We start from the raw sequence: 19,152 nt of genomic DNA, 5'->3' as shown, positions 1-19,152 counted from the left end.
TTCTTTTGCCCAGACATAACCAGTCTAGTTTTGTCCCTTCTAAGGAGTCGGTTGGTCATCTTCGGCCACTCTTATTTATCCTCTTATTGTATATTTGTCTTCATGATGTTCTGGGTTTAGTTTTTAGTGGAAGTTTGTTTAGAACAGCTGTCGACGTCTATTTCTTCCTTCAAGGGTTATATCCGTGGGATTAAGTAGCGCTATGACTGTATTTCTCCCAATGTGGTGATTGTCTTCACTATCCCCTTCCATATCCTCCCACATCGCTCCTGGTGACTGTATCTCGCTGCAGCTGACAACTACTCGTAATAGCATTTCAATTGTTGTTTTCTGCAGTTCTAGCCATTGCAATCGCCTTCTCCTCTCTTCTCTTCGTTGCCATCGCAGTTCCAGCCACTCCACCTTCGGTGTTGCCACTATTCCCTCCCTCGTCTCGCTGTTTCGATTGTTGTCCAACTATCAGTAAAGTTGTCAGCCTGGAAACAACACACCTGCTGTTTTTTGGCCATTTCAGCCGTTCCCACCGTGCCTCGCTGCTCCACTTGTTGTTGTCGCTCTCCTAGCCCTCGGTATCGCTGCCAACACAATTCTATCCCCTTTTTTGTTGTTCCAATTTCCAACGTAATTCAACCATCTATCTCTGCTCCACAACCACCTAGCCGAGCTCCGCCACCTATGGATCAAGCTCTATTGTGAGTTTGTGTCTTGTTTGTTGTTATGTCTCTTTCAGCGTGTGAATTGTAGGGTATGTTTGGGGCAGTTACAACTTTTTAAAAAGCTAATACACGATAACTATGATAGGAAGTTGTTGGGGAGTAGCCGATTGTCTGTTTATTTTTTACAGGATGTTGTTTCTGAATAAATGATTTTTTTGCTCTGTGCTATAGTGTTGTTTATAACAGAACTGTTTATATTAGAAAATTAATAAAAGCAAAATTTGTCAAAATGTAGTTTGAATATTACAAAACAAAATCAGACACCTCACAACACTATAACACAATAACAACAACAAACCACCCTTAATCCCACCACGTGGGGTCGACTACATGAATCCTTTTTTTCCATTGCGTTCTATTTAGTGTTACACGATAATCAACATTTTACAAATAAACTATTACAATTACAATTAATATTGTGATTTCATTATTTTTAAAATGCACTTGACTTATGTCACGAGATAAGCCGTCTTCCAAGGAAACTTGCCACGCCTTGATCACTATCGACTATCAATTCCTCCACCCATCTGTTTACCTAAGGGAGTCATAGCTTTCTTGTCTTCTCCTCAGACACTTATAAAATTCTCCCGTAGCTGCAATTGTCACGAAGTAATCAAGGAGCATGATTAGCCCATAGTAGCAGTACAATCCTCTGGAAGTACCAGATGTCTTCAAGCTCATCTTTTTTGAAGATTTAAAACAACAAAGCACAAATCGTTACATGCAGTATTAGCAGAAAAAATAGTATACTTAACCAATACAAGTTTTATTAAACTCTAAGGTCCTAGAGAACATATCATAAACCAATGAATCTGTCACTACAAAAAGACAACAGACCTCTTAAAAGAAGTTCTTTGTTGTCGTCAAACCACGTAATGCCGAGCTCATATGTGTTATATATGAATGCCACTAAAAAAAACATCCTGTAGAGTCTCAAAAAAAAACATAGCACTGAAAAAGAGGGGAACACACCCTAGCTGCAATTCTCCTTCTGTGTTTGTCTATGTGAATCCATGTTTGACAAGCGCTTTATTCATGTAACACATAATAATCACCGAATTGGCCACTATCACACTATTCCCTAGTAAAGCAATAATAAAAAATGAACTCAGAAAACCAAATAAGAAAGTTTGTGATGATAAAACAAACATTCAACGCAAGATTAACTGTCCCATAGAAAAAGAACAATCCAAAGAAAAAGAACCAAATTCTCTTAATGTAAAACAAATACAAATAGTCCAATGAGAAATAATGGAATTCAAGCGTCATTGCTGTCATAAAAATACGCAAATAATTGACCCTATAGTCATGGGTCATCGTCATAAAGAACTATCCACGGGTTGGGTCCAACAACTTCATGGTGAACAAATATAACGTTATGTTATAAATTTCTAGAGTTGCCTCCAGAATTCGCATTCCTTGCTGATGACATTTGCTTGTGTTGTCCTAGGGTCATTGTTGCATGAAGCCACTAATTGTATGATTTGGCTTATGATGAAAACAACCCATTTTTTTCTTTTTCTCAATTTTGGACGCTTTGATCGACTAGTGGATTCAACTTTATTGAGGTTTGGGTTGGGCCCTTCGTTGGAGTTAGTTGTTTGTTTAACATCCAAATTCTCAGTTATGCCCACAAACATTCGCTCACTAGGGGTTTATGCATAATCGCTCATTGCCACGACTCCACTAAACATACAGTCCAACTTCTCTTCTAGCTCAGGGTTAATGCAATTAAATTTGAATTTTTTTGGAGTTGGCACCACCTGCAACTTGATGGTTGGATATGTTTATATATTTCAGGTAAAAAAAAACATATTATCTAGGTTTGATCTATTTTTATCTCAAATCTCTCATCTCACAATTTTTCTGAAGCATCAATTGTCCGCTTTGTTGGATCCTAACCCAATTTCATGGATCCTCGTTTCAATTTCGTCCAAAATTTTCAGTCTTTGTTTAATTGATCCCACTTATTTTTCAATTACATCATATCATATTCCTTTTACGTATTTTCCTTGAACTATTTCATAATATTTTACCAGCCCTCCTTGTAAAATAAGTTGTAGGCCTATTTCGTGTTTCCATCTTCTTAGGGCAGATGTCACAAAATATTAGTTCAACTTCATTATCCCACATATCAGATGAACCAAGTACCTTGGTCTTAACCATTGTATTACTAGTATAAAAAGAGTTAAACAACATAAATATTTGACATAAAAATTAATTACCACAACTCATAGAAAAATAACATTGTCATATTTTCATCACCACTGCCCCCACACCACACACCACAAAATCCACACCGCACAGTACATACACACCCCACCACCCCCACACCGCACACCACTAGTTCCACACGAAACACAGCCTTCTCCACACCACAACCCACCACCCCCACACCACATACCACACTTCCATACCACATCACCATCCTACACACCACATCTACACACCACCACCCCTACACCACACATCACCACCTCCACACAACATGCCACCACCCTACACACCACATCCACACACCATACCACCGCCCCCTCACCACACCATTTTACCAACTCCACACCAAACAAATAGTGGCGTCAGATTTTGAAAGCTCAAGAGAAACACTAAAATCAAAATACAAATTGGGACTCACTTTGTAACATGAGCTTTTTTATTATGAAGTCCAATAACCATGAAATATACACAACTAAACATGCCATTTTTCATCCATGAAATCAAAGGGCATATCATTGCCATGAAAAAAAACCATACAACAAAATATACACAACACTAAAATAATAAAATATACCACCCTTCGTCCATTCTTCATGAAACAAAATATGCACAACACCAGATACATTGCTGTTAACAAATGCTAAATCATTTTGCAACAAATTTTCAAATTTATACTCAAAAATCAAAATTCATGATAAATCTCCAATCCATATTCACAACATACACAACACCGAAACAATAAAATATACCACCCTTCATCCATTCTTCATGAAAACGAATATACACAACACCATATACATTCCTGTTAACAAATGCTAAACCATCTTGCAACAAATTTTCAAATTTTTACTCAAAAATCAAAATTCATGATAAATCCCCAATCCATGTTCATAACACACACAACACCCAAAACGTTGCTGTTAACAGATGCTAAACCATCTTGCAACCATTTTTTGAACTCTTACTCAAAAATCAAAATTCATGATAAACTCTCAATCCATATCCGTATCATACACAACACCTGAAACATTATTGTTAACAAATCCACCACCAACTATCATCCATTTCTCAAATTCTCACTCAAATATCAAAATTTTTGATAAAATTCCAATCCATATTAATATAATACATAGCAACCATAAGTTTGCTATTAAAAAATTCAACACCAACTTGTATTTATTTCTCAAATTTACACTTTAATATCAAAATGATACCGGGTAGAGCAAAACACAAATCATCTTTTTAGGTGATAGGTATGTAATTATACCAATAAATTCAAAACCAACATAGCAGAACAAACACTATGTATATACCAACCAAAGGCCACAAATCGAACATACCAAAATCCAACTAAAATCACAGAGCACAAAGAAAATAGGAAGTTGTAGCCTTCAAAAAATAGAGAAAAAAAGGATGTCATCGGTGCTATGTATGTAAAAATCCTAAAAAAGAAAATCTATGTGCAAATCATACGCCTAATAGAGCAAATCCACGAATAATTTATGAGGGTAGAGGATACTGGAGGAAGAAGGAAACAAACACTGGGAAACCCTCATCACAGATGTCATCGAATGAAGGAAAGGAGTAAGAGAAAAAACCCAGACAGAGAGCTTGCGGGACGAGGCTGAGCGGGAGGAGCACGAGAGTAGTAGCAAACCAACAAACGCGGAAAAAGCCACACACCTCATGCAGTGTGGCTTATCAGGCGTGTTTAATTAAACATACTAAACAATAGAGACAAGGACAATTGGCTGCACCGCAACAAAAATACAGTGCCAACTGACCCGTAATGAACTAATTGGCTTTATAATAATAATATTGCCCGCCCCTCAAACAATGTGGCGTATCAGACGCGTTTAGTTAAACTTGCTGAACAACGGAGACAACGACAATTGGCTGTGCCGCAGCGAAAATGCAGTGCCAACTTGACCTGTAATGACCTAATTAGCTTTTTTATTGTTGTTTGGGTTAACTATCTTAGGGTTTCTAGCATTCACTAATATCTAACTCTACCTCCACCTAAAATTTTTCTTTCTCACCTAATATCACCCTTACACACCTCCTTTCACCCACCCACACCCAAAACCTAGTCATGTTGCCAAGGAGATAATCGCAGTGGGAATCCCACCAACTTTAACAGAGGCTTGGTACCTTCGAGATGAGGCAATCCAGATGGGTCATCTATAGGCACAACGGTGACTTACTAGATCAAAGGAATGAAGCAAATCTCTTCAACCATGCATATTCTAAAAATAAAGGACCTCTACCTTGAAGATATGACCTGAAATATTTTAAAAAAGAAAATTTTGAAGTAAATGTAGATTGGCGTCATTTTGATGACTACATGGACCATGATGAGTTCTTCCAGTGGTTCTGAACAATTTAATGTGTCTTTGAGTGTCAGGAAGTCCCACCAAACAGAATGGTGAAACAGTCCGCCAACATGTTAAAGAATAATACATTATTCTGGTGGCAAATTAAAAATACATATAATAGCACGAGGGAAAGACAAGAACACTAACTGATCTGAGATGAAATAGTAGATGCAACGCCAGTACCTACTAATTCACTATAGGCCAGTTGTCCAAACCTCAGCTTAAAAAATGGAGAGATCACATAACCGGAAGATCACCACATCTCACAGGAAGAGTTAATCCTCAGGATATTACAACTAGAGTACACCCAGGGGAATACCCAAACCTACTCGCTTGAGGAAAAGATGATTCAATGTAGAGAACAGGTGTAGCAAACTAGTATCCCTAAAGTTGTCCTCTTCATGAACTGTTTTCAAGTACCACTGATTTGGGCATATTGAATTAGATTACACAACTAGAGGAATTTTCTATTTTATAGAGTAGGGTGTTGTTGAAAAAATAAGTAACGACATAATAGACACTGAAGAAGGTGATGACACAAAAGATTATCAGCCTCCAACTGGTGAGGAAAAAATGCACATAGTTCTAGCTGAGCCCATGAGTGAGTCTCCAACCAAATTAGGCTGGAGTTCATGGAACTGACACTAGAGACATGACAACCCAAAATAAGAGAAATTCTGACTTTTAAATTTATATACTCCTTCATGGGGTTTCTCTACTGAGGGAGGTCCATCATGTCAGAAACAAGTTTCTTTTGTGTCACGTTTGAAAGATTAGATAGAGTTCTTCAGATATAGATTTAGTTCAACAGTGTCCTCACCATCATATGTCTAAACATGAAGGATTAATCACAACTTCAAAAATTATCTTGGGAGTTTGATGGGGAAGATAATTCTTCAATGGGATCCAAGTTCTATCACTGAAGAAGAAAACATCTCTCTTCAGTGGTTGCTAGTGAGACTGGCGCAGTCTACCTTATATTCCTTCCTAGAGTTGATTTTTCCCCACATATTTGTTTATCAGCTACATTCCACTGAATACAAAACGTAAAAGAAGGTTTCCGACTTAATGGCTCGAGAGTTACATTGCAGGAACCTACATCTATATGCAGCTCCAACTTATGATATGCCAGAAGAGGATACATATTTTATTTATAAAGACATGTTATGAAATGTCATCACATACATGATTGACTTTTCAGGAGATTATGTTATTCCTAATACCTTCAGCAAGGCCGACCTGACTACTGTGAGGAGGCAGAAACTTTATGCGTTCGAAGTTCCCCTGATATCAGAGTTAACCCATACCACGACACAAATGACACAATTTTATTGCTGATTTTCAAAAGGGGTGCAAGGACGGCGCTACAACAACAATATCACAACACAGATAATGATAATGCAAATTGCAGAAGCGAAATAACAAAAGACAGAAACAAGCCTCTCAAATGATGACAGTAGATCCGGTGAACGGAGGAAGTTGTGGGCGTGACGTCAGGGTACGACAAGTGTTATGGAAGAGCTGAACGATCCTCGGGAAATTTGAGAATACTAGATTGGAAGGTTGGTAGCGACGCAAATCAATAGAGGCAATAGACATGAACCTGAAAGCGACAGAAAGGGGGCGCTCGAATGCCTGGTTGAGGCGGACGACCCGACAGGGGCTGGTGTTGTGCGGCTGACCTGGGTGGAGAAGGGCTCGACGAGTCTGTGAATAGCTGGGAGCAAACCGAAAAGAGATCCGAGGCTCGTCTGTGGCGCAAATACGGTTGGCGATCAGCTGAGTTGATTCCTAAGGGGAGCAACAACCTTTTTGTGGAGGGTTGAGGGAGTGCGTTTGGCAATGGAAAGCGGGGAAAGGGGCTAGCGGCCTTTCTGTGCAGAGGAAGGCATCTGTGACTGATAGGGGGAGGAAGGACCAAAGTGGAGATACACACTACCTTGGGAGAGATACAAACTTAACACTGCTCGCCGTCGGATACAACTCTAGAAGAGGGAATGCTTGGATGACACACCTGAAATTAGAAAATGATCAAGCACTCTTTTGTAATGAGCACACGACAATTATAAATAATATGGAAGTGAGGCCTAAATTGGGTAAGTGGAGAAATAGGTACGGATTAAACAAGAATGTAAGATATAGACAAAAAACTTGAAATTCACTCCAAGTAGAAACGAAAGGATTTGGTAGGGAGAAATTAAGGCCTGAGATGAGGAGGGGCGGAAATTGGGTTGATCTGCATGGTTCGCTCCAGCAGGGAGGCTGGACTGGTTCGTGCTAGTCCACTCAACCTCGGGAGAATGAAGTGGGGGCGCCATGCCCAACACGGAGGTGCTCAGGCCCTCGCTAATGCAACAAGTGCCGCACACGATCTTTCCGTGCCACCCGTTCCTCCACCTGGACCGAACCAGTCTAGGTTCTCCCTTTCGAGTAGTCGGTCGGTCCTCTTGGGCCACTACTAGTTATCCTCTTATTATATACTTGTATCCCTGTTGTTCTAAGTTTAGTTTTTGACGTGAGTTTGTTTAGTACAACCGCCGACTTCCGTTTCTCCCTTCAAGGGCTGCATCCGAGGGATTGAGTGATGCTATGACTGTATCTCTCTCCCGAAATGGTGATTAACTTCCCTATATCCTTCCATATTCTCTCCATGTCGCTCCCGATCGGCATATCTCACTGCAGTCGAACAACATTTCGATTTATGTTTTCTGCAGTTCTAGCCACCATCATCGCCTTTTCCTTTTTCCTCTTTGCTGCCATTTCAGTTCCAGCCATCCACCTACACTTCCGCCACTGTTGCCTCCCTCGTGTCGCTGTCTGTGATGCTGTTGTTATCCGGAAATCAACACATCTGCTGTTTTTTTTCCCTCCCCTGGCTGTTTCAGCCTTTCCCACCTTGACTAGCGCAGTTCCAGCCATCCACCTACACTTCCGCCACTGTTCCCTCCCTCGTGTCGCTGTCTGTGATGCTGTTGTCATCCGGAAATCAACACATCTGCTGTTTTATTTCCCTCCCCTGGCTGTTCCAGCCTTTCCCACCTTGACTAGCTGCTCCACTTACCACCACACTTGGTGCCCTGGCCGTCCTAGCCCTCCGCTTTGTTGCCAATGTGCTTTCAGCCCCTTTTTTTTGTTGTTCCAACCACCTACAACCCATGTCAGCCATCTATCTTCGCTCCCTAACCACCTAGCTGACTTCCACCACCCATGGATCGAGCTCTATTGTGAGTTTGTGTCATGTTAGCTGTTCTTTCTCTTTCAGTATGATTTGTAACTCCTGTATCAGCAGGTATTTAGGAGAATATGCATGATAAAACTATGTAATATTTATTAAAATGATTACAACTGATTAATTTCATAGGTACAAAATAGAGGTACAAATCAAAAGTACCATTGCTGCAAACCTACACTGTGTGAAAAATTGTGTAAAATGGAGTTAACAACATCGGCAATGCTTGATAAGAATAATAAAAAGGTTCTAAAATAGCTAACATATAACATCATAATTACCATTACGCCTAGCTTAACTTATTTTAAGGACTGCTTATGAAGCCTTATTTGTTCAGTTATTTTGAGTACTGCATGCCAATTTGGCTTGAGTTTACGGAAGTCATTATAGGCATCTTTAATTGAAATCATCGTTGCTCTATTTTTTTGAATCCAATGCCTTTCATAATGATTCTATCTATACATCTTATTGATGATAATCTACTTTTCTTTCATTCCCACTTCACCGAATTTTATTTTATGCAATTGTGCACCATAGGGTCTTTTCTGCCTCGTTAGTACATTCATTTCAATGCTTTTTAGTTCCTTTGCCATTTATTCTTAACATTATCATTTTCTTTAAACATAAACTTGATTGTTATTGATTTTTGATATTGGAATCCAAACCACGAGGCAAGACACAATTCTATTACTCACTTAAAATATTGTTACGATGAAGTCTCGAAATAACGAAAGCCAAAGCCCAAAACAAAGAATTACAACTGATGCTTAACAAATTAGACACAACACGTTTGATGAGGAGGGATTCAGGCGAGGGGAGGCTGGATTGGCGGCTGTGGTGAAGGATAGAGGAATGGCAGGTAGCTATGGAAGAAGTAGGACAGCAGATCATCAATAGTAAAGACGTCAAACAGTAGCTGGAGAGAAGCAGGAACGTTGTTGGAGGCTGGATTGAGGCTGCGGTGAAGGCCGGAGAATGGTGGGCTGCTGTGGAAGAAGGTTGGCCTGCAGGGAACCTGCAGGAAGAAGCCTGGCTGCAGTTGGTTCGGTGCAGGGAGGAGTATGGAGGGCTGCGGCCTTGTTGGGAGAAGGCTGGCAACAAGTTGGAGGGAGGAAGAACCTGGGCTGCAGCTGGTTGGGTGCAGGGAGGAGGTTGGACAGTGGCCTGCAAGGTGCAAGGGGCAGCGACAGCCTGCTGGGAGTATAATGGAGAGCTGCGGCCTGGTTGGGAGAAGGCTGGCTGCAGTAATGGAGAGCTGCGGCCTGGTTGGGAGAAGGCTGGCAGCAGTTTGGAGGGAGGAAGAAGCTGGGCTGCAGCTGGTTGGGTGCAAGGAGGCTGGACTGCAGCATGAAAGGGTAAGGGGGAAGTTTGGAAGTTGCTGGGGGTGTTGGAGTCAAGGAGCAGCAGCGGCAAGGTTGGAAGAATATATAAATATTTCGACGGGGTGGAGCTACAGCCAGAGCACCACCTGGACCCGTAGAGGCGATCACCACCTCGGACGAGGGACAGCCGGAGTACTATCTCGACTTCGGATACAGCCCTCGAAGGGGAAATACCAAGCTAAAACCTGAATTCAGATATCAAAACAAGACTCCCTAACTCTAAGCACATCATCCCATATTTATAAAGAGGCTATACTTCTTTTAGGTAATAAAAATAAAGAAGGAAAATAAAATATTATCAGATTTTCAGATTTTAAGAAATGATTTAAAATGAGAAAGGATTTAAATAAGAAAGGAGAATAAAATATAATTATGATTTTAGATTTTAGACTTTAGGAAGAATGTAAAATATGAAAGTGCTTTGGAAGGAAAGATTGAGGGGAAGAGAAAGGAAAGGTGAGGAAGGAAGGAGGAGGAGAAAGATAAGAAAAGGGGAAAGGAAGAAGGGGAAGGCTCCCTAGAGGACTGGCTGGTCCTTCCCTGAGCCCTGTGTCTTTTTTTCTAAAATGGTTTTAATTTTGTTTTAGTATTCCTGTCCATGCTATATAGCAGCTCTTATTTCAATTTATAAAATTTATTATTATTTCGCATGCCATTCTAAATGGAAGATGCTTAGGCAATGGGATTTAAAAAGTGCAACCTTGGCATATGTTATTTTCAAATAACATTATTCCTTAAAAATGAAATATTTTTGTAGTTGTTGAAACACAATTGATGTAATTTTAGAGTAGAACAGGCTTACGGCATTATAGAAATTGAGTATATAATGTCCGATCATTATGTATATGTATTAATATCCATTTTTCTTTAGTGATGGAGGCTAAGAAATATCCCAATGTTAAGTTACTTTATTCAGGACCAAATTCATGTACGAACGGGGATGGATAACTATATATTTCATTGAGTCGTAGCTGGGTGATTAAAAAGGGAATATACTTTTAAGATACAATTATAGTAAAGATAATATTGTGAAGATTTGAAGTTTTTTTGTTAAATTACATTAAATTGGCTATATTATGGGGATCTTTGCGCTACATTATCAACAAAAGAATTGATTGGCAACCAGCTACATGTGTCACTGATGAGAATTTTAGGATGGATTGCAAAATGAGTATAATGGAGAATGATGCCTATTTGAGATTATCTTATGGGTGAAAAACTTGTGTTTGACCATGTGCAGTAGAAAGTAGAATATGCGCTAATAAGGTGGGAGAGAGAAATACTTTGTAGGTGATGGGACAAGTTTTATAATGCTAATGATGATTGCTATGATATGCAGATGCCTTGTCAATGGTTTGGTGGTATGTTTGCTATTTTAATATTGTCTTATGCTTTCCATCCATTGTTGTACAAGCAGTTTATTTGGCTAAAGTATCTTCACTTAAAAGAAATAGGATGATCCAATATTTCCATTTATCAGGCTTTGCTAGTACGGTAAGAATTTCAAGGATTTAAAACGCTAATCTATATTGTTGGGATATGGCTAATCTGAGTAGGGTGATAATAATAGTGTTATCACAATGTGGCTCGTGCAGCTTTTTTATATTGGGTATGGCCTTGTGCAGTTTTTGTAATTTCGGAACAACATGAGGTGATTCTCATTCCTGGGACGGTTTTGTCATCCTGTAAGCTACACTTGTTTGAAATTCCAAATTCACTTTACTTCTTTTTCATCAAATGGATATCTGGTTAATGTTTCTTTAGTTGAGGTAAGATTTGTGGTATTTTAATGGAATCTGAATTTGATGCTTTTCCAAATTTTAGCTTTTGCTTGCTTTTAGTTGATGCTTTCCACAAAGAACTGGATTTTAGATTGAGTTTCATTCTTTCACAAGCTTTTACTTTTTTGTGCTTTGCTAGTAGTGAAATCTCATAGATCATCTTTAAGCTGGTATTATTTCCAATTTGCAAATTATGATTGAATTGATTATATTAATTCCTCTAATTGCTTTGCGGATGTACAAAATATGATTTGTGAACAGCACTATGATGGTGATGTGGCAGAATTGTCATTAGATTTTACAGTGACTGAAGAGGTTTGTGGAAAGAGGATAGTGAGAGAGCTTAGACCTGATGGTAGGAATGTTTTGGTCACAAATGAGAATAAGCTACAATATATCCATGCGATTGCTGATTATAAGCTCAATTGGCAAGTATGTCATCTAGTCCGTCATTTCATTGAGTATGTAATCATTTCTAATATGCATATATTTATTATTTGTTCAAAATATTGATTTTCAGATGCTTGCATCAGCAAATGCATTTTATCGTGGGCTTATTGATCTCATAGCGCCTTCATGGTTGAGTTTATTTAATGCAAATGAATTTAATCAGGTATTCTCTCCACCTTTAACTGTATATACTAGAGTTTTTATGAACGGTCCTTGTCTGCTTCTTGTGAAAGCTTGTAAATATTTTTCACTTTTTATGCAGTTATTAAATTCAGTAACATTTTCTTTTAATTTCTATTAAAATTTATGTTGAGATTAAACAAAGTTGGCAGTAGTTTTTTCAAGATAAGAATTGCTTAGCATTCTTTTCCAAATTTAAAAGAGAAAAAGGAGAATGAAGAGAAAATGGTGATTGATTTGAAAAAAAAAAATTAAGGCATGCAGTATTGAAAGGTGGTACGTAAAATTTTTCTAATTAATATATAATGAGTCATTTTGTTTATTTATATTTTTATAGTAAAATAAGTTTGTTTTCATTGTGTTGACCTATTAAAAAACAATAGAAATCTCACGTTGCTAGTATCCGACTTGTCACGCCCCATTATTATCTCTCCTTAAATCAACACAGGATGTAAAATCGGTGAGTGAGATTCAGCTAACTGAATATAATTCAAATTCTATTTTGGTATTTACTAGTAAGGATAGAATGAGAGACAATCATCTAAATTCTCCTGAAATAACACATAATACATTGCTCCACTTCACATATATTCAATAAAATCAACGAGTCAAATTTAGCGGAAACTGCTAAAAATATTTTATTTAAATATATCTATAAAGCATTTAAAATGTACCAAATTTTTTATAAAAATATAAGCTTCGTTTTATTTCATACTTCAAAATTTTGTCTTATAATAGCTTTATAATAAAATATAATCACAATTTATACCGATTCTACTCAGCCTCTTCCTTCTCTTTTTCTTTATCTATAGAAATGTTTATAGCATTTTAGTGAACTATATGACTTATCAAAATAGAAAAATATAATACACAACACAAATATTAAAGAATAATAAACAACATGCATACTCTCATGAATAGACATAACATAAACATAAATTGGATACATATGATAAGTGCATCGCTATAACATTGAAAATTAAAGAAATCCTTGCATAGAAAGTTAAAATTTTATTGTACATGTAGTTTTTCTTAGTATATTTTGTCAATTAATGACTCAATTAATTGCATATTGATTTACATTCATCAAATCATTTTTTTTAATTTTTTATTTTCTACTTTTTTATTTCATTTAATTTCAGATTGTGTTATATATAATTGTCTAGGTTTATGGGCCATTTTAATATAATGTGCTGAAAATCCAAACAACATAACATAGGGTGTAAACTCTGAAGTTCAATAGAACCTTGGCGGGACTTAGTATTATCTCTATTGAATTATTTTATAGATCCTCGTCTCCAATGACAATTTTTTGCCCCACTTACACAGTATCATAAATATATTTTTGTCAACATATCCAAACGTGATATGGCCTATCTTAAGCTTAACTTATCTTCATCATTAAACTTTTTCTATAATTAAATTGTATTTACTTTGAGCTTATATCAACTAAATTTTCGTGTGGTCATGAAGTCCAAATCTTACTCCTTTAGAAAAAAGGGTCATGCATAACTCTAATTTCCTCGCCTATTCCATATGATTATGACTGACTTATTGCCTTGATAAAAGGGAAAGCGAAAAGGAAAGAGAAAACACCAAACAACCAAGTTATTCATTGGCCAATCAGTGTCTTTTCATATATTTTCTTCATCTCACAGAAGTTTCTTTGTTAACTTAAAATCCATCCCAATACCTAATACCTCATATGTGGCTTTATCTGATGAGAAATAGAGAAAAATTATGAGAATAGAGATGGAGGCACTTTAGAAGAACAACACATGAGAAATAGTTGAGCTGTCACAAAATAAATAAGGAGTGGGAAGTTTGTCATGAAATCTAGTTCAGACGGGACTCTAGAGAGATACACAACAATGTTAATGGCTACACAAACATATCGAATGAACAATCAATAGATTTTTTTTTCTGCAGTGGTTTAGATGAATAAAGTGAGGCTTCTTTTATCCTTTGCTATAAATTTCAATTGGGATTTATAATAATTTGATGTGAAGAATGCCTTCATGGTAAATTAGAGGAAGAGATATACATGGAGAATCCATTGAGCTTTGGAGTAATGTTTTGCAAATTGAAAAAGGCATTATATGAAGTCAAGTAGTCTCCAGGAGCTTGTTTTGATAAGTTTACAAATGTGATGCTTAATATTAAGTATAAGCAGAATCAAGGCGATCATACAGTATTCATCAAACACGCTCTTCTAGCATATGTTTATAACATAATTATTTTTAGGAATAATGAGAAGAAAAGGAGGCCTTAAAAAATTACTTGGCAATGGAATTTGAAATCAAATACTTGGGAAGCTTCAAATATTTCTTTGGGATAGCGGTAGCTTGACCTTGGCAAGGTATTTTTGTTTCCTAATAGAAGTATGTGATTAACTTCTCGAAGAAAACTGATAATTTATTCTATAAACTTGCTTCAACTTTGATTGGGCCCAATCACAAATTTGGAGAGGTGAATAATGACAAGGTAATAGATAATAAAGGGTTTCAAAATTTGATTGGAGAGCTAATATATTTGACACACACTCGACCCAACATTATCTGTGATGTGAGTGTTGTTAGTTAGTTCATGCACAACCCTAAAGAAGTTCACCTACAAGTTACAAATCAGACACTCCATTACCAAAATGTTAATCCAAGAAAAGAAATTTTATTCAATAAAGATGAGATGCTGATTCTTGAAGCTTATACTGATGCAAATTTTGCAAGATCTCTTGTTGATAGATGTTCCACACAGGTTATTACATGGTCTGAGGTGGTAATCTGGTTATATGGAGGAGTAAGAAATAAAATGTGGCACATTAGTCAAGTGTGGAAGGGGAGTTTAGGATCATGCTGAAAGTGTGTGTGGGCCATGTGGTTGAATATCATCATTGAAAATCTCAAGATAAAATGGGAGGAGCTTATAAGGCTATGTTGTGTCAGCAAAATCATCAATATTGCTCATTATCCAGTACAATATTGTCACGACCCGGCCTAGGGCTTTGAATTAATGAAGACGGGAACAGGCGTTCGGACGATGAAAATTAAATTTTTCCATATTTGTTTTCTATTAAGAAATGAAAAAGACATTAATCAATCTAAATTAAAATAGTAAAATTAAGAATACTTCATTATTGGTTACCCGTATCTTCTATAAACATTATCCCTCATATCGTTCAACTTTTAATCAATTAAATTAACCTGAAAATTTTGCTTAAAAATAACAATAAACTAATTAAGACAATGAATACTCATACTCCTAAACGATAATAATACAAGAAAAAAGAAAGCAAATGCGTCCTAAAACTTTTAATAAATCAATAATAACATATGAGATGTTATCAATGAATCTTGTTATATCAGTAATATGTCAATATCATTTTATATATGTCCAACTATCACAGAAACATTGTTTTAAAATTATACCACTTAATGTACTTTGATATCAATGTCCTTTTCTATATATGTGCACGGGTACGTTAGTGTTCTCCCACTAGTATCATAAGATCATGCAAATATAAACATGCCATAAAAAAAAAAACACTTTCTAATAATAAATATTTCATTCTCACTTGCATAACATTCAATATTTTTGTGCAAGATTCAGGATCTACAAACTTAGCTCACAAGTCTTTTTTACAATATGAACAAATTCATTAGAACCTTTATTCATGGGTATACAATATTATAACAGTAATAAAAAATTTATTTGATCGAGAAAAAAATAATATTATCATTGTATAACAATTTGAGTATTCTCATCGATGATAGACGATATGCTTGCTTTTAATTTCTATTACTTCTATCAAATTATCACCTATAAAAATATAAAGTATTCAATTATTATATTTTAATTTAATTATCAATTATTATTGTATCGTACTATTAAGATTTCATTACTTTAAACTTTAAGTTTGATTAAGAAAATATTAAATAATATTAATTTATACATCAATACATTTAAAATTAAAACTCTAACCTTTCCTTAATACTTGAATTAACTGGACTTAAGTTAAACATTTAAATAATAAACTTATAACTCTTTCCTTTGATCGCGGTTTGTTACTGACGTCGCCTCCTCTGCTTGTCACCGACGTTGTCTCCTATGCTAAGGGAGCCTTCCATGTAGCTGAGTCTCACCCTTCCTTTCCCTTACTCTTTTCTCTTTCTCCTTTCTTCTTCTTCTTTTGGACTTGCTTTGTCTTTCCTCATACGCATTGTTTTATAGAACACAAGTGACCTCTGAGTTCTCTACTATTCAATTCCTTTCCCTTCTTTAATTGCATGATTCCTCACTTCTTTTCCATTCCGTTCATTTCCTTTTCTTCTCTGTTTGCTTCCTCTTCTTCCATTCTTCGTTTTCTTCGCCGATCTGAAACGTGTCGTCACGAACATGATAGGAGTGATATAGATATTTATTCTATAAAATAGAAATTAGGCAGCCAATTGATCCGTACTTCCTATATGGCTACAAAGGAACAATTTGCATGTGTTTTCAAAAGGATTTGATGATTATGATATCTCTATGATTATATCCAAATAAGGAATGGATGATATTTCTTTACTAGCTTGAGGGGAAGTGTTGGAATGTCGACAACTATTTTAGGATAGTTTTTTAGATTTTATATTATTAGGAAAAGAAAATTAGTTATGAAAATCCTTTGATGTGGGGACTTAGTTTAGGGTAAAACATTTTAGTTTTATTCCTTATTATTTTTCTCGGTTCCTTTTTATTATCAATGTATAATATATATATATAATTGTTATTGTGCATTAATTATTTGTGGATTTCTTTTATTAGGGATTCAGTTTGTACTATCCTCTTCATTTCTTCTTTGTGTATTTATTGGTGTGGTTTGGCTTTGTGATTTTTTTTTTTCATTCTTCAATTTTTTCCACATTAAATATGTGTTTTTCCTTGTTTCCTTGTTTGTGCACTTCTGTTTAAAGTATTGCTTCAGGTCTCTCGAATCGGTTTCCCGTTTTAGTCATATATCTCCCGTTTTAGTCATATATCTCCCACAACACTACATAAATCTCACTCATGCAATTTGTTATTATTCATACAAATTGCCATTCAGTGACTTAATGAAATTAGAAAAAGTTATATTAATCCTAGTCATTTGAGAAATTCAACTTTTTTTATGATAAATTTATAACAATGATATCGAAAGCCTTTTTTGGATGCCAAATGTTTCACATCTTTTCTAGCGGTATTTAGTGTGTAATTGTAGGTGTATATGGCAATTCAATACAGAACGTGATGTTGAACTTGCAGTATGAAATTACAAAAAAACAATTGAAATGGGTTTTAGAGATGCCAGATCTATGGAAATTAAATTGAGGCATAATCTGATACTTATTTTGGCCCTCTATTCCTTTATATATATATATCTTAGTTAAATTTCATCTGTAATGTATTTTGTCAAATTTATATTTTTTATTCAAGCAATCTGCTTTTAGCAAAGTTATAGCATTTCCAAAGGTTTTCATGGATCGAGTCTCACTGGTATAATACATGGCAATGGGCCCCACATAAAACATGGTGGATCATGTTTCTTTTACAATTTGTGCATAATATTGTTATCCAATGTGATCAAATGCTGTCTTCAGCTCCACATTTGGCACTCCTTTATTATTCGATCTTATTTTATTTTCTGGTTACAGTTGCTTTCAGGTGGAAAACATGACTTTGATGTTGATGATCTGAGACGCAACACTAGATATTCTGGTGGTTATTCTGAGGGAAGCCGGACAGTTAAAATATTCTGGGAGGTATTCTTTATACTTTTACATTCTAATCAAACTTTCATAATTTTTTTTAATGGCATATTGTAATTTTTCTAATTTATGGCTTTAGTTGCAAATAATTGTACAACATTTCAAGTTTGTTTCCTGTATAGTTCCTTCTATGGATATAAAGGCTAATAAATATTTGTAAAGTTTATTTGCTACAGTTATAGATTTTTTTTTTTTGTTTTAAATAAGAGGGCCGATATATTTTGTAGTTAATGCCTTGCTAGTTTCTAGATGAGAGCTTTGTCTAGATGTGTATTAAAATACATCAAGTAGTTCTAGTTAGCCTTTCTAGACGTCTCCACCAAACAATATGACATGTGATACAACTCTTTAATTTATTCCTGCCATTAAATATAAATATTAATTTAACTTCTTCCCCTATTGTTGCACGTTTCTTGGCTCTTCAAATTATAAAGATATGTCAAGGTTGCATATTACTAAGCTGAGATTTGTATGTATGTATGTATGTATGTATGTATGTGTTGACCTCATTTTTGGTGAGGTCTAGTCTTCCTCTTATCTTCCTCTTAGGGTTTAAGTCTTCCTCTTAGGGTTTAAGATCTAGCCTTAGAGATCTCCCTTCGACTATCTTAGAACCTTAGAAATGGGACCCGCCTCGTTCTAGAACATCAACCTACTTCTGTCCCCTTTTGGGGTTTCGCGTGTGTGGTATCGACTTCTAGCACTTAGAAGAGTGAAACCAACATGAGGAAACCCAAAAGGGATCCCCATAAGACCTTCCTGAGCCTTAGGGTGGCCTTTTGCACAATTCGCACTCCCGCGCGCACAAACTTCGCAATTCGGAGAGTCGACGCATCCGATCGCCACGATTTGCATCTCTAGCACTGTTATTCGTCGAGGCTCGAGTAAACCTTTTGAGACGATCGATCACGGGTCGAAATTTTGTGAAATTTGAATTTCGACGCATTTTTTGACCCGATTATCGAGGACGTCGTCCGAGCGACCCCGGATGACAAAACGGACTGCACCGGCGCGTCCAGAACGTCGATTTTGCCTAGGGAGG

The 19,152-nt window shown here is 36.4% G+C and overlaps 1 protein-coding gene across 1 annotated transcript in view; it reads left to right on the top strand.

Moving 5' to 3' along the window:
- The window catches only part of LOC110020161 (E3 ubiquitin-protein ligase UPL7), a 97,994-nt gene that overhangs the window by 77,521 nt on the left and 1,321 nt on the right, over positions 1-19,152 (top strand). The window contains exons 9-11 of the mRNA XM_020718169.1: positions 11,962-12,132; positions 12,221-12,313; positions 17,997-18,104. Coding sequence (XP_020573828.1) covers positions 11,962-12,132; positions 12,221-12,313; positions 17,997-18,104 — 372 coding nt within the window. The remainder of the gene's footprint in view (positions 1-11,961; positions 12,133-12,220; positions 12,314-17,996; positions 18,105-19,152) is intronic.

The sequence above is a fragment of the Phalaenopsis equestris genome, unplaced genomic scaffold (genome assembly GCF_001263595.1).
Source record: "Phalaenopsis equestris unplaced genomic scaffold, ASM126359v1 Scaffold000002, whole genome shotgun sequence".
Lineage (NCBI taxonomy): Eukaryota > Viridiplantae > Streptophyta > Magnoliopsida > Asparagales > Orchidaceae > Phalaenopsis > Phalaenopsis equestris.
Note: the sequence above shows the minus strand (reverse complement) of the source record. Positions and strands in the feature narration are given on the sequence as shown.